Source organism: Oxyura jamaicensis, chromosome 6 (genome assembly GCF_011077185.1).
Source record: "Oxyura jamaicensis isolate SHBP4307 breed ruddy duck chromosome 6, BPBGC_Ojam_1.0, whole genome shotgun sequence".
Taxonomy (NCBI): Eukaryota; Metazoa; Chordata; class Aves; order Anseriformes; family Anatidae; genus Oxyura; species Oxyura jamaicensis.
In genome coordinates this window covers 7,128,283-7,155,173 of record NC_048898.1, presented here as the reverse complement: position 1 = coordinate 7,155,173, position 26,891 = coordinate 7,128,283, and the positions used below count along the sequence as shown (strand labels likewise).

Genomic DNA, 26,891 nt, shown 5'->3' with positions numbered 1-26,891 from the left:
CATTGTGCTACAAGCAAACTATTATGAAGAGAAATGGAGATTACATTATTTTAAAGACCTATATTAATGTTTTGTGCTATTGTTGTTGGCTTTGGCTGTTGTAATTCCCATGGTCATGAGAAGTACCAGAGGATCTTGTGAAAAGTATGCTGCCTGCAAGCCACTGGCTAGGATTCACAGAGGCTGTGAGACCACCAAGAGAATTAAATGCTACAGCTGAATACTAGGTGTTTCCAGTAAGACTGCCTCCCTGTGTGTACATAACGTTCAGTAAAAATGAAACTACAGGTGGTGTAGAAATCACAATCATGGTGTTAAGTGGGAAATATGTAAATGACTCAGTGAGCCAAAATGCAAGTCTCTGTAAAAATAAATGCATTTTACAACAAGACGTAGTGTGGCTCCCATCTACCTGGAGCATCAGCACAGCTCCTGATGACTTTTAATATCGTCCTTCAGGCTGACGTTAACTGTGAGGTGTGTAACCATCACCTGAGTCCACTGTAATTTTTCTACTGCTTTCTAGTGTGGGAAAGGAATTTGCAGGTGGCTTTGCGCTGTTTCACATGTCCCTGAATTAGAGATAATAAGGAAACAAGTGGTAGAAACAAAAACTTGAGCAAGGTTGAGATAAAGTAAATTGGCTACAGGGTTAAAGATGAGCTTTGGGCAGTGGCCAATTGCTGGCTGGCTCGAGGCGCGTCTGAGGGTCTCTAATCAATTGTATGACAGATTTGGGAGCGTGGACAGCGCATGGGGCTATGGGGAAAGTATATGTAGTAGTGAAAAAGGGCCATAAAGGCCTTCTGTTCAAGAGCCATCAGGAGTCCTTCTCTTTCATCCCTTCATTCTCGTATGCGTTCAGCAGCGCACTTTGGCCACCAGGAGCCATCTGGCATCACAACCAGTGCCAGGTCTTCTGTGGATGCTTCCTTTACACCAATACGTGGTTTGAGGCTTAAACTTTTTGTTAAGTGATGTCAGCTACGCTGTGGTAAAAACTAACACTTCATACAGAATCAGTTGTGCACCGCTAGGCCAGCCCTGGGACTCTTGCGTGTAGGTTAACACAATTATGCCCCAAGGTCAGGGACTTGTAACATTTTTCCTTAGAGGATACCAAAACGTGAGGTAATTTCTCTTTCTGAGCCTTAGTACTGAAAAGTCACAAAGGTAAAAACCGTCATTGTGTGGAGATGTGTCAGCTTTGCAGGACAGATGCCATTTCCAATACACGCTGACCAACACACGCCGATTCACATGAAACAAAGGTGTGTTTGTGTCTGCTGCACACACAGACGTGTTGGCTTTGTGTGTGCGTGTGTGGGGGGGTGATGGTAATTAGGGCTAATTTTCAGGATCGCGACCCCAGAACACCCTTTCCTTCACCCAGCACCCCGAGGGCGGGAAGCGCGACCCCTCCGCCCAGAGGCCGCTCACCTCACGGCGGGGCCTGCCCGGGCGGGGGGCGGGCAGGGCGGCGGCGGATCTCCCGGAGCTCCTCACACACGGACGGGGCCTGCCACGAGGAGCCGCGACCGGCCCCGATCCCGCCGGGCCGCAGCCGCCGTCGCCTGCGCGGCGCTCGGGGGCGGCATCCTCCCTCTCCTCCCTCTCCTCCGCCCCCTCCTCCCGGGCCGCGGCCGGGGATATCCCCGGCCCCTCCCCGGCGGGCCGGCGGTGGCCCCATGGAGGCGGGGATGCTGTGCGGACTGCGGGCGGGCTGGGGGCGCCGCCGAGCCGCGGACGCTGCCGGCCCGGGGCCGCGCACACTCGGCGGGGAGCCGGAGGCAGAGGCGGGCGCGGGCGGCGGCGCCGGGGCCGGGACTCTGGCAGGCGGCGGCGGCTGGGATGAGGCGGGGGGGCGGCTGTGGGGGCAGATAGCGTCCCGCGGGGAGGCGGCCGAGTGGGGCTCGGAGCGGCGGCGGCGGCGGCCGCCCGGCAGCGCCATGGCGGCTCAGTGCGACCCGCTGAGCGGGTACCTGCAGCAGCCGCTCTCCGACCCGGGCTCCAACAGCGAGCGCAGCACCGACTCGCCCGTGCCCGGCTCCGAGGAGGACTCGGCCGGCCCGCCGCGGCCCCTGCACAGCCCGGAGTGGGGCGAGGAGCGATTCCGGGTGGACAGGAAGAAACTGGAGGCCATGCTCCAAGGTGAGGGCGGGGAGAGGCGCCGGGGGGCGCGGGGTGGCCGCGGGGCCGGTCAGCAGGCTGCCCCCGCAGCCGAGCGGAGCCGGGCGCCCGGTGCCGCGCAGTCCCGGGCGGGCAGAGCAGGACCCTGCGGGGCCGAGGGCGGTGGGCAGGAGGTGCCGGCTCCAGCGGGGTGCTGCGGGCTCTCCGCTTTCTAGGAATGTCCCGAGGAGGCCGCCGTGCCGGGGGAGCATCCCCTGGCCGCGGGGCCGGCGACGCTCGGATTTCCAGCGCGTTTGACTTTTATTCCCCCCCCCTCCTCGAGGCTACGTGCTTTGTCGCAGTAATTTCTGAAGGGTCTGCCCCTGGGTGGAAGCTGTACGAGCGGCTTCTGAGAAATAGTTTGGGGATGGCACTGAGCGGTTCAGCTTTTGGACGGAAGGCGCCGTGGCGGTGGCTGAGGGAGGTCGGGCGAGCTGTGGTACCTCGGTGCTGCGGGGGGGTTGGGGGGGGGGGGGCAGCTGCGGGAAACTGTCAGAACAGAACCATACCCTGAGGAATATTTCGCTGTTTCTCACGTGGAAGGGGCTTCGTTGGGCGGCTGGGAGCTGTGAGTACCTGGCCCTGCCCTGCCAGGGGAGGGAAGGGTGCCGGAGCTCCCCGAGGAGCAGCGGACGAGTTGGCTCGGCCACCGAAAGCCTGTGACTGCTCGGTGACTGCGGCCGCTGGAATTTTTTAAAATGAGATTCTGTCTCCTGGGGGTGGGTTAATCTGTAATCAGCTAATACTGTGGAACTGGTAGAGAAACCTCATTATGTAATGCAAGTAAAGAGTAAGGACTTCTGAGAAAAGCCTGTCATAAGCAGAAACTGCTTATAAAGATGCGCTCATCGGGAGCCCCTCAGACCTAAGAGGCATATGGATACTGAGAAGAAAAATATTTGTGTGTATGAAGAGGCAGGGAAAAGGGTCAAAAGTTACAAAGTGCTGTGAGAAGACTGACGGTTGCCTTAACATTTTCCTTTACTAGTAAAATAAATTTCCATTTTCTCATCCCGCACACGGTCTGTCTTTCTGCTGCCAGAGGCAGTGAGCGTGTGAGGGTAAGCAGGGCTCCTGAGCAGAACCCAAGGCCTGTGTAGGTGGGGGCATCCAGTAGGGACCAGTGGCACATGGGGCACTCCTTACTTGCTCCTCTGTTTTTGTTTTTTCATCTCCTCGTAAGAGGTGAGTAAGAAGTCTGACAGCACACTGAGTAAGTGTGGGCAGAATGCAGCGTGTGTTTGGGGGGGCTGCTCTGTGTCCATCTCGGATTTACATGCTTTGGAAGGACTTTTTTGCATCTGTTTGCCTTTTTGTGTGTGAAGAAAAGCACATGTTGAATGCAGTATCATCTGATTTATTAATTTAGTGTGGAAACTTAAACTTTCTGGCTTATTGATAATGCAAAAAACAGATTTATTAGGAAATATAAAGGAGGCAAAAAATAGTTCTTTCTATCAGAAAACGCCGAACTGTTTGTTAAACATTTGCATTCAGTCTTCCTCTCACTACAGTACAAATTTTTTACCTAATGTCTTGAGCTCTTTCCAAGGTAGGTTGTACTTTTTTTTTTTTTTTTTTTTTTTGTAGAGGAATACATGAAATACTGAGCAAGGTTGCCAGTGTGTCACACGGGATGTTGTGAAGCCAGGTCTGTAAATGGTACCCAGAAGTTGCAAGTCAGTCACATTACTGATTAAAAGCCAAAGTTGATTTTTTTTTTGTGCTTTTTTTTTGTGGCCATCTTTTGGAAGCATAGACTTTGACTCACTCCTTGGAGGAAAGGAATGGTGGAAGAGGATCTGTATGCTATCTTCAAAAATTCAGGAACTTTTATTGGACAACTCATAGGGTCATGTTTCCTATTGTTTCTAATTCTGTATTTTTCACTGGAAGGTCTTGATGTGAAGAAATTTGACCAGTTCTTAGAGAGCAGGTTTATGCTCATGAAAGTTACTTTTTAAATTATTTTAAAACATATGACTTGTTCAGGCGTTTACACAAGCTTCTTTTATGTTATATGAATGTGCAAATACAACATCTTGAGTTAAGTTGTCATTAAAGCCAAGTATTAAACAGCATCTATTGAAGAAACCTGTCAGGAAATGTTCTGCTTGCTTGGGAAACCCTTGGTGATTTTTTTTTTCTGCTAGTTAATATCTGCTGTTCACTATACTAATGAAGAAATATACAAAGGGGTCAGCAGTAGGAAGAAATTGAAGAAGCTTACTGTTAGGCTTTGTTCCTGCTGTATATTGAATTCTATTATTGCCTTACTAAATTTTATACGTATTTCTTTATTTCATATTTCCATACATGATTCTTACTCATCTTTTCCGCACTTGGTATTTTATGCGTAGTTTCTCAAGGGATGATGCTGGCTTCTGTGAAACTCACCTGGCGTAGCAGACTTTTTATCTAGCTTATGGGTGGGACTGGGGGCTTGGGTACTGTAATGGTGCACACACATTCCACAGATGGAGCAAGTGCTGTGGCAAGGCATAGGTAGCTCTCTTTAGAAACATTATTGGTATGGCCCTTTTGCTACTAATCACTTTTGCAGCAGAAACCAAATCTGAACTGAGGTGGCAGAAAGCATTGATAAAAGTGAGGGTGCTGCTTGTACATTTTTTCCCACTTTAAAATAATTGGTTTAGTATTTTTGATGTTTTGAAGTTAAATTCTGAATAGCCTTAAGATACGTATATTAAATGAAAGGCAGAGGGAGCCTCTCAAATTTTATCTGTTTGGTGTATCAGAAAAGGCAGAAGCTGTGGTGAGAACTTTGAATGTAAGATTTTTTTTTATATCAAAAAAGTCAAGCTATCTTGTATTACTGTTTTAGTACTTGATCACAGGTGAGGGGAATAATGGCCCATAAGTCTAAGTCTTTACAGTGCGGTGTGTACTATCTTTTGGTGCATGTCCTCATCAGAGTTTGTTGGTGAGCCAATCTCTTTAGAGTAGATCAACTTTTTTTTTTTTTTTCAGGAAACAAATTGGAATAAAAAAGATGAGCTATTTTCCTCAGTAGTCACGGCTTATTAGAAGAAAATATTTCATAGTACCCATATTCATCATAGCTGCTGTGCACTCCCTTCTGGTGAACACTCAGGTGACTTAATACTGTGGAATAATTTACTTTGTGATTATTTGAGTGACTGTTACCGTAGCAGCTGAGTGTCATTACAAAAATGAAAACCATGAAAGTTGGAAAAGCTGTCAAAAAAGGTACAATCTAACAACTAACGCAGCAGCCATCAAAAGACTCACAAGGTAGCCATGCAGTGTTGAAAAGGAGAGGGGGGGTAAAAAAAAGGCAACACCTTTCTCCTGCATGGCATCTTTTTCTTGGCTACAAAGTATTGTGCCAGTCTTTATTTTAAAAAATTATTTTTGCTATGACATTCTTTAACAGACATGGGGGGGGGGAGGGTTGATGGGTTGTATGTACAGTGCATGTTTAAATACTTTCATTTTCTAATGCTCTTTCACACAATATTACTTTGGAAAAAAAAATCACATTTTTTAAAGAGAAGCATAACTGTAGCAGTGACGAAGATGCCATATTACACGTGTCTTTGCTTAAAACAGGACCAAGTGTGTGCGCTTGTCAGAATTCTGCTTTTTTAAACACATGATTGATTTTGGGGACTCTTTGGATAACTTCAATCTCAGGACCTAGGGACTCTTTTAATGAGGTAATTGTCTTCTTCTCAGTTATTGATAAAGGAACACCTGAAGAAAAGCACAGAACTACATGCTTAGAAAACTGATGGGTCTGTAGCACCACAAATGCTCCAGCAGTTGTTGGGCATGTGCTCCAGAGAAGGTTGTGTTGATACCCAGCGGGAATCTTGGCCTACGCTCATTTAGTGCTGGTTAGTTCTGTCACGTGCTAACTGAACTAGGTCAACATTTATAGGAATCTACCTTCCCTAAATGAATAGGGGTGAGACTCTTCCTGCTCCCTTAGTTTTTGTGCTCTTTGCCTGTGGTTTGGCATTGGAAAAACACTCAAGTGGTCATTTTTCACCAAGACAAGTCCTGCTCCTCTTTGACGGGAGGGACACAAATACGTTGACAACTTTGTTTGGTCCATTTAATCGGAGTGAACTGTACCTCATTACTGTAAATCTACTGGAAATCACTCTTTATTCCTTTGCCCAAAGCTCACTGTTAAGGTTGTTGCCTGATGCTAAGCCTGCTTAGGCCAAGCCTACCTCCGATGCCTGGATGATAACCAATTTATTTCATGTTTGCTGATCTGTCAGGTGAAACTTTCTGCATTTAAACAAGTGTGTTTACCCAATTTAATGCATAACTAGGTGGGAAAGGGTACTTCTAATACCTTTCCTAGAGTAGTTGGTGTCAGCTACAAAGAACGACAGATCAATGTCTGACAAATAAAGCTGGGGGGGCTGGAGAAAAAAACCCTTGATATCTCCATCTTCTTCAGTGCATGCAGTGTTCTATGAAAACTGGGCCTCAGCTGAGACTTTGCTATAAACAATAGTTCTATTAGAGGCTGAAGATGCAAGTTAATAGATTTTGAGCAGTTTAATTGCTTTATAGGCAATCTCAGCTTAAATAGGGTGGTCCTGACTGGTGGTTTCTGTGTGGGGATGGTGACCTTGACCGGTGTGTTAAATATGTTGATAATTGTTTGCATGGCTTAGCAGGAGTTACTGCTTCCCTGCTGGATTTTTGTGTGATGATGGCAGAAGTCTGTCTGATAAAATTAAGCGTACGGTGCTCATTTGAATAGCATACCTTACTTATGAATGAAGTTGTAATTTAGTGCTGTTGATTTTTACTTCTGTTTAAAGTTCCCTGTGTGCCTGTTGGACCTATAAGAGGTATGTTGTGTTTTCCTTCACCACTTCACCAGTTTATTATTGAAATAACTTCTCAAACTCTAATTTTAGTAGGCTCTAAACACAGTTTCTCTTCCTTGAGAAATATTTTTTTTTATTATTATTATTTTTTCCACTGAACTGTAAGATTTCTCTTCATGTTTTTCTATTTGTTGTTGTAATTTATCAGCATAGCCTGGACAAGAACATTGTTGTGGGGTAACGGGAACCTTTCTAATAGCATTTACATTTGGTGTTTAACTTACATGTAGCTGGAAAAAAAAGTTCCATTTCTTTGTCAGGCTTTCAAGTCCCCAAAGTGCTGAATAGCCTTTTTCTACAAAAATAAATATATGAAATGAATTTGTGTGACTTGTAGTTTAAAAATGTTCTTGCATTCCATTGTTAACAATTGTAATAATACCACTTTCTCAAGTTTCAGTGTTTTTTAAGTAGTACAACGGGCTATCATGGTTTGGCATGAACTCCTAAGTTAAGTATTGCTGGCTTGCACATTCCTGTTGGTTATATTGTAATCTTTACCTCCATTGGAAAGTATGTCCTATTTTGAGTACTTATTCCAGGCTTTTGGCTTTATGCCTGTCAAACAATGAAACATGCTAGTTTTTCTTTAATTTCAGCCCTCTGTGTTAAAGAACTAATCGTTTTTTAAATTTAATTTTTTTTTTACAGTAATACCTCTTACTGTGAAGGTGCGGTGCTGCTGTTCTTGTATGTTGAGCATAAAAGCTGACTGCATGTGAATTGAACCTGAGAAAGCTTATTAATTGTGCGTATGTTTTGTAGCTGAAAGAGAGAGGCCTTTACTTACTTCCTTAAGCCTTTACTTGTTTATCAGTGGTAGTTTTCAGAATGATTTTGTGTTAAGCAGCAAAAAACACTTTTTGAGCATACTGGGAAGTTTTGCTCAGTGTCTGGTTTTGTTTATGACTAGGCTTTCACGTATCCAGTTCAGATCAGGATGACTGCTTTGCATGGGGTAATGTAACTCTTCATGTTTCACTGACTTTTATAGCTGATTTATGTAAAGACTTCTGCAGTGATATCCTCTTTACTGGAGCAGGAATATAAAATTTAGTAAGAAACGTTTCCTGTTAAAGGTTCATTGATATTGCAAAGGAATGTTGTCTCAAAAGACTGACGAGAAATACATTTCTGAACTTTAAGGGTAAGCAAGTCTAATTGTAATGTCAGCCACAGATAGGATCTGTCTTTTCCCAGATCTGAACAAAGCAGAGCAAAATCTACAAGGAGCAATGGCTTTTGGTCATGCGTGATAGCAGCCCTTGGCCAGTTGTCCCTGTGTGGAGCTGTTGGAATGACTGCGGTCCTCACAGAAATGAGCTGCATCGCTTCTGCTGTTCACGTAGTTAATAGGAGTCTGAGGAATCAGGGTATTCACCAAGTTCTCTCATGTTTACATCTTGTAGTGTAGTTTTTTGGATACTGGGGGAAAAAACTCTTGATATATATGTGAGAAAAGATGGGAGTGATGGCTGGGGGGGCTTAAAATGAATACAGGTAATAAAGCGTGTCTGAATGGATAAATCAATTGCCTACTAGCGTAACTATGTTTAATTTCTCTGTTGAAAACCTGATGTTCTTAATAGGGGTTGATTTATGCATCCTCTTTGGTCTGTCCTGACCATTATCCAGGATGTGTTGCGCTAGTGCAGTGGCAGCCAGGTCATGGGAGTCAGAACAGCACGCAAATGTGTTTCATCCCTATACTGTAGTTTTGGATTTGCAAATCTGGTTGTTTTGTTTCACACTCTAAACATATAGGGAATTGGTATGTATAAATATCTGTGGCTCTTGGATTTTGTATGTACGATGCATGGGATACTTCCAATGTGTTTGTGTGGTGTGCGTAGGTAGGGGTGTTTCCCTGAGCCATTCTGGACTAGGGATCTTGAGTAGGAATCTTGACAGTTTGAATGCTGTGCAATAGGCACAACATAGGAGAAATAGGAAATTGATTTTCTCCTAAAAAAGAGCAAATGTGCCTTCGATACAGCAGAAATCAAGATTGCAAGCTTTATAATCCAAAACATAAGAAAAAATCTACCTGACTTTTTTTTTTTAAAAAAAAAACACAATTATTTTTATTGTATGTTAGTGTATAGTTCAACCTAATAAAATTGGGTCTATCCTAGAAAGAACTATGTAAAAATCGTGAGTTTTAAATTTTTTAGTGATGAGGTGAGATCATCTTTTCTTGCAGAGTGGCTTTACTTCCTAACTACAAAGCTTAGCATTAATTTCAAATTTGTAATTGAGTTAAACTAAATCTTAATATTAGAGTGAAATATTAGAGCACAATATTTATTAATGTTGTTATGTATTGAATGAGAGTATTAATACACATTTTTAGGTAAGTGCTTAGCTAGTTGCCACCGGAAAAAAGGGCACTTTAGAGTATGAACTGTATTCCAGAACTGATAAAATTGTGGTTGAATATTAGGATCCATTTGCCTTCCCCAGGACAGTGAGAAGTTCCTTAAAGGCTAAGGAACACTGGAGCACATTGTGGTCACTCGAGGGGGTCTCTTGCAGGGATGTATTCAGCCTGGGGTTAGCTGGAGGTCTCTTGAAGACTTCCTCAGCATGTCGTGGGAGATGTGTGTGCAGGCAGTTGTGTTGCAGCTCTTGCTCTGTCTTTAGGGAGTTATGAGTGCAGCCTACTGGATCTGTCACTGAACTGAAAGTAATATCCTCCACTTATCTGCCTTCAGATCTTGATTAAATTGCTTTCCTTGCCCCGGCGTGTTTTGACCAGGAGCCGTTCTTGGAGGTAAGATGCTGGTCAGAACAGTGCCAGCTGCAATGTGGCCTCAGGTTCCATGCTCCAGTGCAATTCCTGTACTACTTGCCTGTTGAGCAGGGGTTAGTATAAACCCTGTGAAAAATACTTCTTCCAAAGAAAACTTGATAAACTTGTATGGAAAGTTTTCTCTCAAATATTAATTTAAGAAAATGGTGACTCCCATTCTTCCTTTTCTGGCTTTTTGCCTGTTGGGATGTGTGTAGATGCAAGTGAAGCCTGAACCTTCCATTTTTCCATTTGCTAAACTTCTCTATAGGCCAGGCCCAGGAGGCTTTGCAGAGCCTCCTTTCAATTTTCCACTAAAGCAATGTGATGTTAGTAAGGTCTGTAAGAACTGTTTTCGGAGAGAGAGAAAAAAAAAGGCAGTTATCTTTCTGCTTATACTTTTATTGTGAGGCTTGCAGTAGATAGATAGTCAAGAATTTATTTGTTATGTTGTAGCTTCTACAAGTAAGACTTCCCCCTCTGCCACAAAAAGGCTGTTCTGTTTTGTTTGGTTTTGTCTGCTCCGTCTCACTTAACATTTTCCTTAAGAAGCTATGGGATTGTCATTGTTGTAGGTCTTCTAGTCCTCCCCTGAAGTTTTCTGGCTTGCAAAGATAACTGAAGTGCCACAGGATATTTTTGCTCTCTATGCTGGAATATTACAGAGTATTGGAAGGTATAACCTATAAATAAAAACGAATGCGAAGGGATGAAAAAAAAAAAAAAAATGTTCTCATTCCAGGTCAATATTCAAGTGAAAAAATTATTTATTTTTATTATTGTTTTTTTTTTTTTTTTATTTTTTTTTTTTTTTTTTTTTTAAAGTCAGTGTTAGCATTTCTCACTTACTTGGTGCAAAGTATCTGTGCTAGATACTATTGATACTATTGGTGCTAGATTTATTCCCCTTTTTTGTAATGAGACAACAAGCAGAATAAAACTAGTAAACCAATGTGCCATTTTGTGCCTTGTGGAGGAGGCCAGATCATGTGTTTCCTCTGGTCAACTTCTTTCTTGGAAAGAAATTGTCTATTCCCTTGCAAGGAAAACTTGCAACGTTTTTATGATGATCAGCTAAACAGTACAACACGTCTGGAAATCAGCAGTTAGCCAAGTACATCTGGCCTGAAGAAACAATGTTAATAGATAATTGGAGTTAGAAATTGGTAAAACTGTGTTTTATTATAATTAAAAAAACACTATCCCATTTCAGCCCTTTAAGGATGTTCACACAAGAACATCCTGTGTTCTGATGTCACCCTGTGCTGTATAAGTCTTTATAATTTTTATTTCTACTAATGTTATGAAGTCTCGTGGTGGGGTTATCAGATTTTCCAAAGTTTAAATGTATTTTTACCACCTTTCTTTTCTTGCTGGTAAAACAAGTGTGTGTGTGTGTGTATTCTCCTTATGGGTGATGATACTGCTTTCCTCTCTAAGCGAGGTCTGCTCCTTTTAGGAATCTTGCATTGCTGTCCTGGATTAGTGTTTTAAAGTGACCTTTAAATCTGCCTTTTTGCCTATTGCTAATAGCTTTGTGTGAATGGAGGGCTTTGATTATATCTATTTTTATTGGCTGTGCTCTGTTCAGAATGTGCCTGTGATAAATTCGTAGCAGTTGAATGGACGAGACTGGTAACTTAAGACTACGCATCTTGAGAAATGTGAAAAATGAAATACTTAATTCCAAAATAAATATTAGGTCAATTAAGTGGTGCATTGAAGCGTTTTTATGTTCTGGAAAGCTTTAGCAGATTGATGTCTTTTGAAGATATTCCCCATGACCTTTATGGTAAAATAATTGAATTGCTTGAGGGAATATAAACTGTGATTCTGCGAACTGTGCAGAATAATTAAACCAAAAGATGTGTTGTAAGGTAGTTCCTGTACTGAACAGTACAATGAACCACAGAAGCCTTGATGAGTGAAAGGTTAATCACTTAATGAAAAAACTGGTTTGACATAAGTTGCTGCATCCTCCGTTCTGCTGCACTGCTCCGTGCGACCATCAGCGGTGAATTTTGGTCACACAAGTACAGGATACATGTGCATGTCATCGTTACTGTGATACGAAAATACCTCATTTCATTGTTATCTACTTCAGAGAACGTAAGACTTGGTTCCGCTTCTTCTGAAAGTGTGGTGCATCCACGGGTGAGAAGTGCTACAGAATGGTGAATATTAAATTATGTTAAACAGCCTTTGTTTATATGCAGCCAGGGCAGTTAAAATAGCATTAGTTTTAAGAGTATGGATATGGAGCACATTTTAAAAATATTGTTTTATGTAGTGGAAAGGAATCATAGTACTTTTTTTTAGTAGAACAAATATAAGTACTGTTTTTCCTAAGTAAACCTACTTCTGGAGTGTGTGTAAAATAGTGGATAAGAAAGAATCTGGTTTTTAATCTATGCCATGTGCAGAAACAGTGAATAAATTTGATCAATCTTTAGTACTTTAAAAGCAATTCCTTTCTGAAATGTGAACATATCTTGCAGAATTCTCCCTTCTGCCTCAGTGTGGAAGACATTACCGTCGCTAGAGTCCAGAATACATGCATTTGCCATATGTGTGAAATTTTTTTAATGCACTAAACAATTGAACACATAAGGATGTTTTCTGGGTTGCTTAGCAGCAGTCAGGTTCTTTATTTTAAATGGCCTTCAGTGACATCTTTCGATTTTTTTTTTTTTTTTTTTTTCCAGAGATTTGGCAGAAATAAAAAGTCATTCCAGTGTTTGAAACATGAGGAATCGTTTAAGCCATGAAAAAGTAGGGTCAGTTTGTTGTAAAGCTTTGTTTATGTTTAAATATTTACAAAACTTTATGTTCTGTGTTATTGTAAATATCTGGGAGTGCTGGAAGAGAATTCTGTTGGACGTTAGTATAGTTTTGAGTGATTTATCACCTGAAAGATGTAACTTCGATTACAGATCGTTATATCTGAATTAAGCGTTTTTAATCAGTATGTATCTAGTTGGAAATGTTTTCTTCACTTATATGACGCTTAGTGTTGCTAGTAGTGTTCTGAGTTGAGAATATGATTCAAACTAAAACTTAAAATATTAGATGTCTTTTTTTTACTTTTGGAATATCAAATGCGTATTTGCAAGGGTCTTGCAATGGGGTCGGTCTCTGTTACTGCTGCAGAGGTGGCATTGGTGCTGCCTCATGTTCAGTCCTGAGGAGCCAGCAGCTGTGTGAGAGCAGCTTTAGAGGGTGTTAGAGGGTTAGTGCTGTCAGCCTCAGGGGTGCCTTTGGTGTCTCTTCCCTGCTACCTTCTGCAGGCATTTACAAGCTAGGGAGGTGTTTGTCCTCCAGAATGCCGGCCAGGCTGTGGGGGAAGCGTGTGGCTGGGGAGGGGGGAGGCTTGTGTGGCTGCCCCTGTAGTTTAGACAGGAGAGTGCAAAGGCTAAACGTTTTAAGTGAATTTTTAAAGTGGGAGATCTCTGGCCCAGAAAGGGGAGCAGGTATATGGCTAAGGTGGCTATAAAAGCTGGTTAGCTTTGGAAGTGCAAGGAAAAGATCTCCCCACAGTGTGGCTGCCAGACACACTATTCCTGAGCAGAGCTGTTTTCTGCACTTCTGTACAAATGTCCTTTTTCCTTCTTTCTGTATCCTTCCATGAGAAGAAAGGGGAGAACCCTCTTGGCATATATGTTCAGCATCTTTCCAGCAGTGTGATGAACGGGGCTCCTAAGGCTCACTTAGGGCTCACAGGCCTGCTGCTGCTTCGTGAGCAAGAGCAGGCTGCAGGCAGGCCCAGGGAATGCCCAGCTTTCTTCCCTCCTCTCCTAGACTGCCCTTTTAGAGGGAGCAGACCTTTGGCCGACATCTTTTTTTAATGTAGTGTAAATTGGTGTAAATTTCTATTTATGCAGGCTTCCTTGCTTTCCATGTGATATACAGAGTAGGGAGAGCTAGTGCACGTGTCAACTGCATGCTGGCGAGCACTACTCAGTTGATCAGGTCTGCTTTACTGCAATGAAAACGTGAGTAAGGCAGGTGTCCTTTTTTCTCTTCATGGCAGTAAAGCCAATTCGGATACCTCAGTGCCTGTTGACCTCTGTAGTAAAAAACAGAGGAAGACCATGATGTAGAGCTGTTGGCTGTGGGTTGGCCATTTTTGGTTTGCATCATTCTACTCTAAAGAAAAAGCAATGACCGTAATGTAGATGTTGTAATCTCCATGAAACCCCTGAGATTTAAAGATCATAGTTAATCAGTTTGAAGTACAGCTCAGTATTCACCTTCTAAGTGTTAGTATTGCACTGTTTTACAAGTCGTTTTCACATTGCAAATTAATTGAAATAATTTAATTAGGAGAATGTGTTGATTTTTAAGGAAGACCAATTCTGTCTGATAGTAATGGTAAACTTCTAGACAGCTTCATTCTCTGCAACACTTAGTCCTTAGTATGTAGTATTATCTATTAACTTACTACTTTGATTATTGAAAGGGTAGTAATGAATTCTTGATGACATCTAAGTAATTGTACATAAAGCAACAAGAGTTCAGCATCAGCAAAAGATAACTAGGAATGACTTCTGCTTTAAAACATGAAAAAATCTTTCACTGTGATCTCTAGTAATTCCCAAATGTTGTTGTCTTCTCCAGTGTTCTGCTCTTGTGCATTCTCTTTACTTCTGCTTCAGAAATGCAATTTATGTTTTTAGGTAGGTCTTGAGTTGAACTTGATAGCATTTAGAGGGATGATATTCCCATTTTTTTCAGGACAGAAAATAATAAAATCCTTGTTTACAAGGAAGATGCCTTTTAGGCAAATTATTCTGTACCTTTGTGTTTTTTTTTTGTTTGTTTTTTTTAGTTTTTCAGTTAAAGACTCTAGTACTTTCTGGTATAAATGGCAACTTACAATCCCAAGCAGACCACAGGTCCAAATTACTGTGTTACCAAATAATTTTGCTTAAACTTGGAGTGCTTCATGACTTTCTGAGAGTAACTAGTTAATTGCTGCAAAGTAGAGCTTGGCAGCTGACTGATCGTCCACACTGAATGCACTGGGATTGTACTAGAGCTAGCTCAGTACTGTTTCTTCAGCAACATACAGATAGCTTTCCTTTTCTGGAGAAACTTCTCTAATCTGTGACTGAGCAGACTGATGCAGACACAGCTAGAGGTGGTACACATTTCACTGTGGTGGCTTAGGCAACAGAAGCATTTTTTTTCTTTTTCCTGAAACACCTTAAATTTGGTGGTTATTTTTCAGCAAGTTACAGAGAACTTGTCTCAGGTTCCACAAATTGGTTTTGCCAAAGCTGTGGCTTCGTAGTAGCCAAGCTGTCTCATTATTTCAGGGTAGGAACTTACCAAGCTGACAAGTATTTTATGGTTAAAGCCAGCTGAACTGAAACAGGAAACCTGAATCCAACCAATATCAAAATAAAAGAAGAAAATGCAAACAGGAAATGTTGCTTTTTTTGGCAGTCTTAATAATAATGGCTTGTGAACTCTAGAAATGCAGTTGACCATCCAAACTTACCTCTGTTCTTTCTAGATTTTTTCTTTATTCACAGCTGATATTTGCAGTGATTTTTTTTTTTCAAATCTGATCTCTTTTGACTTTTCACTCTGATCACTGCAATGTTACTTACTGTGTCAACACAATTTTGGGAGCTTTGCAATGTCTATGGAAAAGAGTAATTTATAAACTTCCATGCTTGTCCTTGCAGAGCAATCCACAAGTCTTCATACAACTTAATTATATGTGCCACCTCATTGTTTTTAGTAACATGCAAAAAAAAAACAAAAAGCAAATTTCTGGCTTAAAGGGACAGCTGAAAGAGTTGAAGTAGCACTGATTTTTAAACAACAGAAACAAAAGAGGTCATCGATGGAAAAGCTTAACTACTGATTATTTATATAAATGATGAAATTACTGTTTGTACAGTGGAAAACACCTCGCCATCAGGTCTATCTCAAGAACCAGCAGTAAAAGTGACTTGTCTTGTCTAACGGGACTCTGAAGCATGAAGAATGGAAGTTTGTCTGGTGTGCTTGTACAGGTGATATTGTGTGTAGTTGATGGTAAGACTTCTGCAACGTCTTGTGTGTTTAAGAGTAAGTAGTGCTCATGATAAGTACTGTCTTGAGAATATGGCCAAGTGAAGTGTGTATATTTTTATGTATTCTCACTATACATTAGTTAGAATTCTAACTATATACTTAGAATACCTGGATTTCAATATTAGGAGATGGTAGTCTGAATCTTAGTTTTGCATTATTATATGTGGACTCGAGGTTTTTTCAACTGTAAAATAGACTTGAATATAAAATTATTGGAATGCTATCAACTCTGCTAACTGAGAAACTAGGAAAATTCCTATTGGTTAATTACAACTGTAGAAGGATCCAGTTAAATTAATAGTAGGACACGTTGCTTGATACTTGCCATTTGTGAGCAGAGCTGTGTTTGCCACTTTTCTGGAGCAGGCGTTAGGTAGTTGTATGCTCTTTATGCTAGGCGGACCCTTCCTTTTAAAGGAGGATTTTTCTGAACTTGAAACACTATCTCATGTCCACTGCATCAGCACTGTGATGGCAGAGCTGAGCATTATCCTTTCTCAATGTCTGGATGATATTAGAGAATAAAGGCTCCTTTAAGACTTCAGGAAGTAGTTATTATGCAACTACCTTGTGTGGAAGCTTTTGGTATGATGCATTTGCAAGGAAATTATACTAATATAACTTACAGTACCATTATTGTTTTTCCTCCTCAAGTGCAGTCTTTTGCAGCCTTAAATTACTGTTTACTAGGCTTAAAAACTCTTGAAAAATGAACTTTCCAAAACATTGAACAGAGGAAGTAGAGCAGCAAGTCCTAGCCTTCTTTGCTCAATTTTCCCTTTCTGCTTAGTTTTAAAGTTAATCCATTTTAACTGCAAAAATAATGTACTTTTTACGTTAGTTGGCTTGTGCGGCAAGAAGCTACAGCTCATGTTGTGGAACATCTTGAAGACTAAATTATTATAATGGAAGAGGAATGTTAGGAATCTTTTGTGGACAGTTTATATTTTGCTGCAGAACTTTGTGTATCTTTGCTTTGGATGGCTACAAGCAAAGGCTGTATTCACTTGTTTAGTTTTTCTGTTCCTTGGTTGTAGGTATTTTCTGCTGAAAAGGCTCCATGTTCAATTCCCTTCTTATTTTTTTTTGGGGGGAGGGATTGTCGGGTTGGCAATTTTAGTGAAGATGCATATTCTTAAATTTATTTCTTTCAGCTAGTGGCACACCTGTGCCTTTTGGTTTTTGCTCTTGGGTGATTTGGTGGCATTATTCAGCACCGGTCTAGGCTTTGCCTAGATTCTAGATTCTTAAAAATCTGTGAGAATACGGAGCTGGTGTTCTCTGTACAGAGTCATTGTGGTTAAGAGGGGAAGGGCTCAATATATTGAAATGAACATATTTATAATACAAGAAGGTTATCAGTGGAGTATTTGCTTAAGTTATAAGATGGAAGATGCATTAGAGGATAAAGTCAACTTGCAGAAAATCCCAGAAGGTCAACTCTGATCCGGTTTGTGAAATACTTTTTTCCCTCTTTTTTGATAAAACCCAGAGGAAGTAATGGTGGTCTGTTAGCTCTGAGATTGTTCTGTGATTATGATACTTGCCTGTATGCATTGTAGTTCCGTGTTGATAAAGAATGTAACTTAAAATAGTCATCAGAAAGAAAGTGAAGGAGTGTCTACCTTTCAAGTATACTGTTTAATAAATAAAACACTGAATGCTGTATCTGATCTATACTCCAGGCTTCTGTTGAAATATAAAACTGAGATCTCCTTGGCTCACAGGTGACAAAGGGTCCATTGCATTGTTATTCTCTGCAAATCTGAGTAATCTACATTTGCTTTATCTTTATTTCAGTTGACTGTAAAATGCTGATACATTCCATTTTTGGATGGAGGTACTACTGGTGGCTATTGCTAACAGACATACAGCCATTTTTAATAGATAGGAGTTGGTCTGCTCCACTGAAGCCTGACCCAGTACATGCTTATCTCAGGAATGTTGATTTTGAGCTACTTGACACTGCTCTCAAGTAGACTGCTTCTTCAAGAAAGTCTGCAGTTCAGCAACCTTTGCCCACCTAAAACAAAAGCATTCTTGAATTAGAAGTTAGGTATTTATTCATATAATGTTCTTGTTTTCCCACGAGCTATAGATATGATAATTGAAAATTAAAAATAACTGCATAATTAATAATTCATATAAATACAGTCATCTGTTTTACACTGTAGAATGCAAACACAGTTAGGTACCTCTCAGGGGCAAACATGGCTATCCGAGTAAGAGTCCTTTTTCTCATCACATGTTTCTGTTCTTGAAAATAACTCTAACCAGTAATCATTCTCTTCTGGTGTTCCTCAATTGTGGTTGTTGGCTATGCTGCTTTTATAAAGACTTGTAGACAATATGTTGTCTTTTGCCAGGCTTGTGTGTTATTTAAGTTGATGTTTTAGGCTACTTATTTCTTGCTGTATATTAAAATCACTTTATCAGTACTTCTGTACCTGTTAAATAAAAGCACGACTACCTGTGGTTAAGGCTATGCATTTCTGTTGCCATAGCAATCTAACCTTTACAAGTTCTTGGATAGCAGTTTTTGTTTGTCCTACAGCTATGAAGTTATTTCAGTTAATTATGACTACTCCAAAGGACACAAATTGGCAGGTAACGGATAGCGCAAATGACAAGGTTTTAAAAATAGTCCTGATTTTTTTTTTTCTCATTGGTTCACTGACATTCCTTCCAAATGAGCACAATTTCCATGTCAGTTAGAAAGCGAGTGTTTTGGCAAATGCTTTATGCAGGCATGAAGCACATGGACAATATTAATAAAAACTGGGGTATTTTGCAAGAGGTACATCATGTGAAACACCATGTGAAGAGATATGTCCTGAAGCATTACACGATGTTTTCTACATAGCATGTTCTGTAGATAATGTGGTAATAATACTCTGTTTTGTGATAAAGAATTAGATTGTTCTTTGTCACCCCATTACTTAAATCTATCTGCTCCAGGTTGAAAGAGCTTTAAATGTTATTCATTACTTGTCTGTGTTTTTTTTTGTTTTTTTTTTTTGTTCTGAGAAGTAGGCTGGTATGCTACCTGGAGAAAGAGGCGCTTCCTGTTGTTCTTGAGACTCACTAGGCTTTTCACATTAGTACCAAATATATGTACAAAAAAAATAAATGTAGACCTTGGAGGCACTGTTTTTACTAGTAAGTGTCATCTTAGAATATGGTAAATGCTTGTGTAGATGGGAAGTCTGAATGCTTATTTCATCACTAATTGTGGGATACATGTACCTTGCATTAATCAGCAGACACTTTGAAATGCTAAGTCATGTTCAAGATGACTTGTTAACATGCATGATATATTAAAGCTTTCTCATACAGGTGAGGATTTGATTAGCTTTCCTATTTCTCCTGTATGAGTTACTCATTACCGTGTAGACCCTAAAAGAGGAGTTGATAGTTGATATAAAACAGGACAAACATACTCACGTGAACCTTTTCTAAAAGGATCTGAGTTGAAAATACAGAGCAGAAATGATAAAAATTATTCCTTTAAACAGCATTACATTGTCAGCTGCGCTAACATCGTGCTGCTTAATATTGTTTTTGTTTGCAAAAATTCAGTATTTCTTCAGCTACAGCTCCCACACAGGAACTGGAGGCAGAAGTAGGCCAAATATTAGTTCCTTACTCTTTATCGTTTGTTTTTCTAGATTTTGGCAGAAATAACACATTCTTTGTTTTAATTTTTCACTTCCCCACACTTGACATTTCATATCCTCTAAGTTTACAAGTTTCTTTTCAGTTTATTTTGCATGAACTTAGAAGTTTTTGGTATTAGTCAAGCTTAGAAGATCTGATTTTTTTTTTGAGTCTTAAAAAAATGGAAATGAGAAACTTTAGTATCAGAAATGCTGAAGGTAACTAGATGAAGTGAGTTGTGTAATTCAGAATTAGTTGTCTAACCACAAAACAATGCTTTCTTGTTTTCTTAGAGTCATTAGTTTAACTTCAGCGTTTCCTGCCCTGTATCGCAGGTTTGTGTAAATAGAAGCCAGAGAAATTGTACAAAACTATTTGTTTCTTGTAAACAACAGCTTTGTGTCCATAAAAATTAGCTAATTGGGGCCTACATACTACTCATCTGCTGGACTGCTTGCTGTGGGCCCTGATTTGCTTAAAGTAATGGATCTGGGGCCTGCTTGCATAGGCAGCATAATGTCAGAACAACTTTCTACTTTTGTTTTTTCAACACCTTGCTCAGTTGAATAAACTTTGAATAGAAGTTTCACCAATTCGAAGACTGTTTTTCAAATTGTTAGACCTATTTGTAAGTGGAGTTGAGTTAGAACCTAGTTGAACAAGTTGTTGTGCAGTATTCCCTGTGATGGCTCAGACTTGTACGTGTGAAACTAGAGGTTTAAGATGGCTTCCTGAAAACTGAAAAGCATAAACCAATTTTTCTGCGTAGATGTATATGTATTCTGCAAGGATAAATCTGTTGCAAGGGTTGGGCAGGCAGGGGAAAGCTTTGTGCTTCTATACATTTCCCAAGTAGCCACCATACATAATTTGGAAGCTGAGAAAAATTATATAAACAAAATAAGACCAAAGATTGGCAGGAGCATGCTTATGTTTTTTTGGCTCAATAAAATGTGTGGGGTTTGATGGCTGTGCTATGAAATTGGTGATAATATACAAGCAAACTATAGCAATATTTTTCTTTGACCAAATATTGCAGAACTTGCGTCCTTGATTTGAGTTTTTACTTTCTTGAGATCAGCTTGAACGTGGGAGGAATCGCCATATGAAAATGCATGGATCAGTGTCGTATGGTGAATGGAAAAGGTAAAACTACTTAAATGCCAAACATCAGCTTTGCACCATCCATATGTAGTCTCAGCAACGTGTGCTTCCAGCAAGTTCATTCAACTTGCAAAAAGATTTGGGGTATTCCTGAGATACAAGTCTTAATGGTAAATAATTCTTATACCAAGCTTATAAAACAAAAAGATGAGGAAAAGATTTTATTACTGTTTGTTTTTTTCCTTGTACTTTATTTTGTGTGATGACGAGAAGCTTCAGGCCTGTAGGGCTGATCAGCTCAGGCTGTACAACAACCTTTGTCAGTGATAACAGCGTAACTGTCTTTCATTTGAAAATAGCTTTGGGAATGCTTTCTTGCTTTTAAGTCCTTTGTCTCTGTTTTCTGAGCAACAGACATTTCATTTGGCTTGAACAGACTTAAGTCTATATAGAAGGCCAGTGTCTTTACTACCTTTTCTCTTTCACATCCCTTAATGGGAATGCCCTGAGCTAACAGCAGCAAGCAAAAAAATGAGACAGCTGGTAGGTACCTCATTGAGCCCTGGGTTTATCAACCAGTTTCTGGGTTTCTATGTGGGGAACATTCTCCTATACTAAAATTTGCTTTCTGTGTTTTGTTTTGTTTAAAACCTTTGGTGGAAAACGAGGTTGGGCTCTTCCCATGACCCCTCTGTAATCTACAGAATCAGCCCCAGTTCGCAATACTTGAGCATCCTTGGTGGTACTTGGTTTCAGGGCACTCTGAAGAGGCTTGTGGATTTTGTATCATGTAGGACACTAAAGCTTTAAACTGAACAGTTACTGAAGAAACTGTAATGGCCTACATTACTTTGCTTGTTTGTGTAATTTGAAATTCTGTTTTTATTATTCCACCCTTACAGTCAATTTTGAAGGTTTTCTGAATCTGCATTTAGTAAAATGAAAGCAGTACACAACAGCAAATGTGGTCTACATCTTCCAGCACAGTATGATTTGAGTCTGTATGGATGCAAGGCTTGCTGCTGACTTTTACCACCCCGATGTAAAACAGCACAGGCTTTTACCATATTTTATACTCTATCTATAAACTGTAATTATACAATGTGGCATTCTTTCTTCACTCTGAGTTTGTGTTTTTATCTATTTATATATACACACACAAACAATCACTTGTTCAGCATCTGCATGTAGCAGTTCTGTTTTTTAATATGGGAACTGGTCATAGGGAAAGAAATACGTAGATGTTGAAAATGTGGACGTAAAAACAGCTGTGAAAATAAAACTTTAAAACTCTTTCACCTTTACCAGAAAGATCTAGACTTTTGTTGTGCTTTGATCTTCTTACCTAAACAATTACTTCATTTCCTTGGTTTCTTGAAAGAAGAAAGACCTTGATGCTGGGAGTAAACTTTAGTTTGGCGACATAACTTAGATTGCAGGTTTTTGTGCTAAGACATAATTTGGATTCTTTGCCTATCTAATGTATGGGAAAAGAGGTAACAAATTAGCAAGTGCTTTGTTGTAGTGCTCCCTTGCTCTAAACTTGAAGTATGGGTAAGTTTCTATTCTGCTATGCCCTCTCCCTTAAACATATCATTTCGGGAGATCGATTCCACTCCCTGTTTCTTATACAGACAACTACTTTGCAACTTCTATTGCATGTTGAAGTTAGTTCCTCTACATTGCAGTGCACGGACAAAAAAAAAAGTAATTGTTCTTGAATGAAACAAACCAACTTGTTTTATTCAAATGTAATCTGGTTTATGGCAATATCTTAGAGCAAACCAGACTGGAACACAGTTTTTTTTAAAGACGTGAACTGTATGTAATGAGACATGCAGTGCGTTGCTGTAAGTTGGCTTACATGATAAAATGCAGTTTTTCTCTTCTCTGAAGTTTGAGGTTTTATATTCTCTCCATTAGATTTCTCCATTTCATTAAGTACTGTACTGCAGTACCTCAGTGCCTGTACCTCTCCGTACATCTGAATACATCAGTATCTCAGGACATTAGTCGCTTTTTTCTTGATCTGTTTTTAAACTTTGGTCCTTTACTACTTTATACAATTTTATAGCCCAGTTAAGTTTTATATAAAGCACAGCTAAGTGGATTTACTTTCTTCTGCTTGTAAGCTTAGGCTTCTGTTTCTCTTTGTAGGAGAAAAAGCAACAAAAGTATCTGATTTATGGGATGCTCAGAGTAACAGTTGATAACAAGGGGTCCTGGTTTTAGTTGTAGTGTCAGTACTGTAAGTCTACATTCTAAGTCATACGTTGTAAGTCTAATATGTAAGAGTGACAGTCTTATACTGAACTTTATCATGTTACTCTAAATTTTACAGCCCCCATCTAGAATTATTCAAGTCACATGCCTTACTTCCTTTTTTAAAAAACTAATTTTTATGCAAGTTTATTAAGTGGAATTTTCTGGGCTTCTAATACTTGACAGTAAGTCCTTCTAATTATTAAATGATGGCAATTACCTATGGTATGATAGGTGGTGAACAGCTGACCTCAGTGCCAAATACTTCACGAGGAGTCTTGGGATGTGAGGCAAAAACCAAGAAGGATGTGTGGCTGGTATCCGTGAAGGAACTCAGATCTGAGGTGATGCATTATTTTTCAAACTGTCTGATTAATGCGAACTAGAAAAGAGCAGACATTGAGAATGCTGAGTGAAAGGGAAAACATGACAGCAAACTGCTGGGGTGCTTGGATTTGTGCGTGTGGTTTTGTCATATGAGGTGTTAGAACAACCTGTGTACTCCTGCAGAAACATGAGGTTAGAAATCTTGCAAAGGACTCATAACGTGCATTCTTGAAAAACTCGGGGACATTTTTATTTATTTTGATACAGAGACAAAATGAAAATGAAGTGTTTTTGAACAAAAAAGGGAACTGTTTGTGTTTTATTCTCCAAATGCTCCAGTTATCTCCACAAAGCTGGAGAGCATGTGGCTGGTTGGCTTTTAGAAAGGGAAGAGACCTCTTAATTCCAAATAATGTTTTTTGTCCTTGTCCCTGGGAATTTGCAGCATCTCTTTAGCATAATGGTTCCAGATAAGCACAGTTTCTTTACTGATGGAAAAGGCTTTTTTTTTCTTGTAGCTCAGTATGTAACCTGCATTGCAACAGACTTGAGCTGGTTTCCTGTATAAAGCTTTGTCTTTGACTTAATCTTGGCTTCCATCCTGCAACTCCACATCTGTGAATGACTCATAAGAAGCAGAGCCATCAGAAAAATATTGTGTACGTTTTTATCCAAATCTGTAGGGTTTTTGTTTCTAATTTTTTTACAGCCTCACTGCATTCTTCTCTGCTATGCAATGAATCATACAGTATCTGCGTGTACCTGACAAGAAAAGTGCTTGTGCATAGAGAGAAAGTTGAACACTAAACAAATAGAAAGAATATCCCTAGTCATCAATCTGGTGAGAGCAGAGCTTTTGTATTTGGCAATTATCCTCTGTCAGCCCCTGGGGCACTTCTGAAATGATGATATATGTATATATCTATATATATAATTTTTTTTTTCCTCATCTAAACAGCAAGCTCTGTTAAATGGAGACTGTGGCTCGGGGGCAGAATCAGATCTGTCAGTCACTGGCAACAGGAGAGGCTCTGCCTCCTGAGGCACTCAAGACTTTCTCCTGTCTCTACGGGATCCAGCGACTGAGGAAAGCAGCCCTGCTGCAGAGCTTTTTTAGAAAAATGGCAAGCTTTACATCTGCTACTTCTTACTCTTGCACTCACATGTAAGTCTTGGTTCCAGGCGTGTGACATGAGGGCTCTACCAGGGGTCCTGTTCCTCCTGGGAAGTGTGTGGTGGCTGGGCTTCAGGGAAGAGGAAGGATGCTAGAGCCTGATAGACAGGTCTTTGGTCTTCATCTTTGTTTTCCCTATCTCCCTAGGTGGAAGAGCAGCCCTCACATTGAGCACGGGGTGTGGGCTGAGGTAGGCGACATGAAAGCAATGCTGGAAGGGCTTAACCTGACTGCATTGTTTTGATCTCTTCCCTTGTGTCAGGGAGTAGGCATACAGTAATGGAAAAACAAGTTGCCAGGACAAATAGCTTTTCATTTCTATGAGAAGTCATGGGTCCTGTGGGATGTTGGTGAGATTTTCCTACGGCTACCAGAGCAGGCCTTCTCCAGCTGTCTCCTCCAGAACTACCTCTTTGGATCATGGGCCAAGGGAATTGATATTACTTTGGCAGTGTGTGGTGTGAGAGAGCATCATTCTTGTTGACTTCCAGTCTGGCCCAGGACTGGTGCTGTCAGTTTTGTGCCTACAAAGCATTTGGGACAAGTTCACGTGAGGTGCAAACTTTTTTTTGCCAGCCTATCACTTTGACCACAGGCTCCCAAATTTCCTACAAGACTGGATTGCAGAAAGGCACTTTTGAAGGAGAGAAGGTGACTAACTGGCTCTTTGGGTAAAATGGCAAAACATACCTCAGTGCAGGTGATGTTTCCTGGGACGTGACTCCACTTCGCATCTTTCTGCAGCCCAGCTTGGGTGAGGAGTGTGAGATGAGCAGTTAGCAAAAACATTTTAGAAGCATTAAGGTTAATCATTCCCTGCCTTTTTTTAGTCCTGTATCTCTTAATAAGATTTCACTAATGTTATAGACATGTATCTTAGCAAATCTGTTTTACTGTAAAATGCAGTGTGATATTTTTTTTAAAAGTCAATTATCAGTACTGCAGATGCAATTTTTTTCTATTCTAATGGAAAAGTAGATATTTAAGCTCTGCTAGTACAATGTTTAGATGCTGGAAAGCTGTCCTATTCCATTGATTAAAATGGAGAAAATGGCTATAATAAAAAGTAAAAAGCTGATTATGGTAATCTGGGAATCTCAGTAGAAAGCTATCAAAAGTTAGGTTGCTGTTCTATAAAAGAAACCTCTTGACAAAGCAAACAAAACCTCAGTTTGCCTACACTGAGCATGTCCTCTAACTTTATATAGTATGATCCAGAACTTCAACAGTGATTTTTTTAATTTCAGATTTCATCACCAAGGCTTAATTAAAATGATGAGGTTTTAAATTTAACTTACGAATGCTTACATTAATGTAAGCCAGCTGTTCCTCATTTTAGAAAAATATCCAGTATCTCCTATGACCACCAGTCCTCTAGCTGAGAGGTGACAGATTTTTTGCATTTTAATAGTGAAGAAGCCCCAGTGAGGCAGCAAATAGAGTACTTTTAATCAGGTAATGGAGCGCTGACAGCTACTCAGTTTTCCTGGCTGAATTCTTAAAAATAGCTTGCTGGAAGCAAAGCATTCACTTTGTTATCTTATGGAAATCCCAAATCTTTGGCCGAAGTCTGCTGCACTCCATGTCGTGTCAGGAACTGTACTGTGGTTGTGTGGATGAGCCAGTCCCACGTGTGCCTTTCGCAGGAGAGATCCCTAACGTGGAAAATGGGGTCCCAAAGCAACCCCAGCTTCACAGCAGGCTTTCAGTCTGTGACTTGATTACAAAAATATATAAAACAAACTTTCTCTATGCAGAGGCTTGGCAGACAGCTTTTTCCCTAGAGATAAATTTGTTTCACAAAATGAGAAAAATCTGTTGGTATGTATATGAGATTTACAATTGTTATATATTCAATTATTGGTTCTGGATGGACTTTAGTGTATGCAATTCTGAAAATGTTGATATAGGGGAAAGAAAATTGACAAGGCAGTAGCTTTGTGTTTTTTTCCTAATGCTATTGGCCACCAAATCTATGGAGTTCTTAAAAAAACAGACACAAATCATTAGGAATACTTTTTCGAAACAAATGTCATCTTGGTCTTTTGAGTATATGTGGCATTATTTCGTCCATTCTTTCTTGGCAATGTCTGCAATGGAAGTAAGTATAATTTGTTTTAGGCTTTTCCTTTTTCTGTGCATTGTTCTCTAGTCATTGAAAATGAGGGATGAAATTTTGAATTTTATAGGACGGTTTTGGTTATTTGCTAGTAGTCTTAATTTTAATATAGTATGCAGGAAAAGGTTATAGAAAAATAGCCTAATGGCTGAATAAGTTTATATAGCTTTTGTGATGTATCATAGAGTAAATGTAGACTTCGGGGAGTAATGAAAAGTAAGAACTCTTTACTTCTGCTTGTGCGTGTTTTCAGACGAGGCCTCAATTCAAGAAGTCTGGTTTGGCTAGTAGGTAGTCTGAAAA

At 40.1% G+C, this 26,891-nt stretch overlaps 1 protein-coding gene across 2 annotated transcripts in view; it reads left to right on the top strand.

Moving 5' to 3' along the window:
• The first annotated feature begins 1,754 nt into the window (after positions 1-1,754).
• The window catches only part of BICC1 (BicC family RNA binding protein 1), a 100,254-nt gene continuing 75,117 nt past the window's right edge, over positions 1,755-26,891 (top strand). Inside the window, exon 1 of one of the 2 annotated variants that reach the window (XM_035330165.1) lies at positions 1,755-2,151. In XM_035330165.1, coding sequence (XP_035186056.1) covers positions 1,950-2,151 — 202 coding nt within the window. In that variant the 5' untranslated portion in view covers positions 1,755-1,949. The remainder of the gene's footprint in view (positions 2,152-26,891) is intronic. The other variant, XM_035330164.1, reaches the window with a different exon arrangement.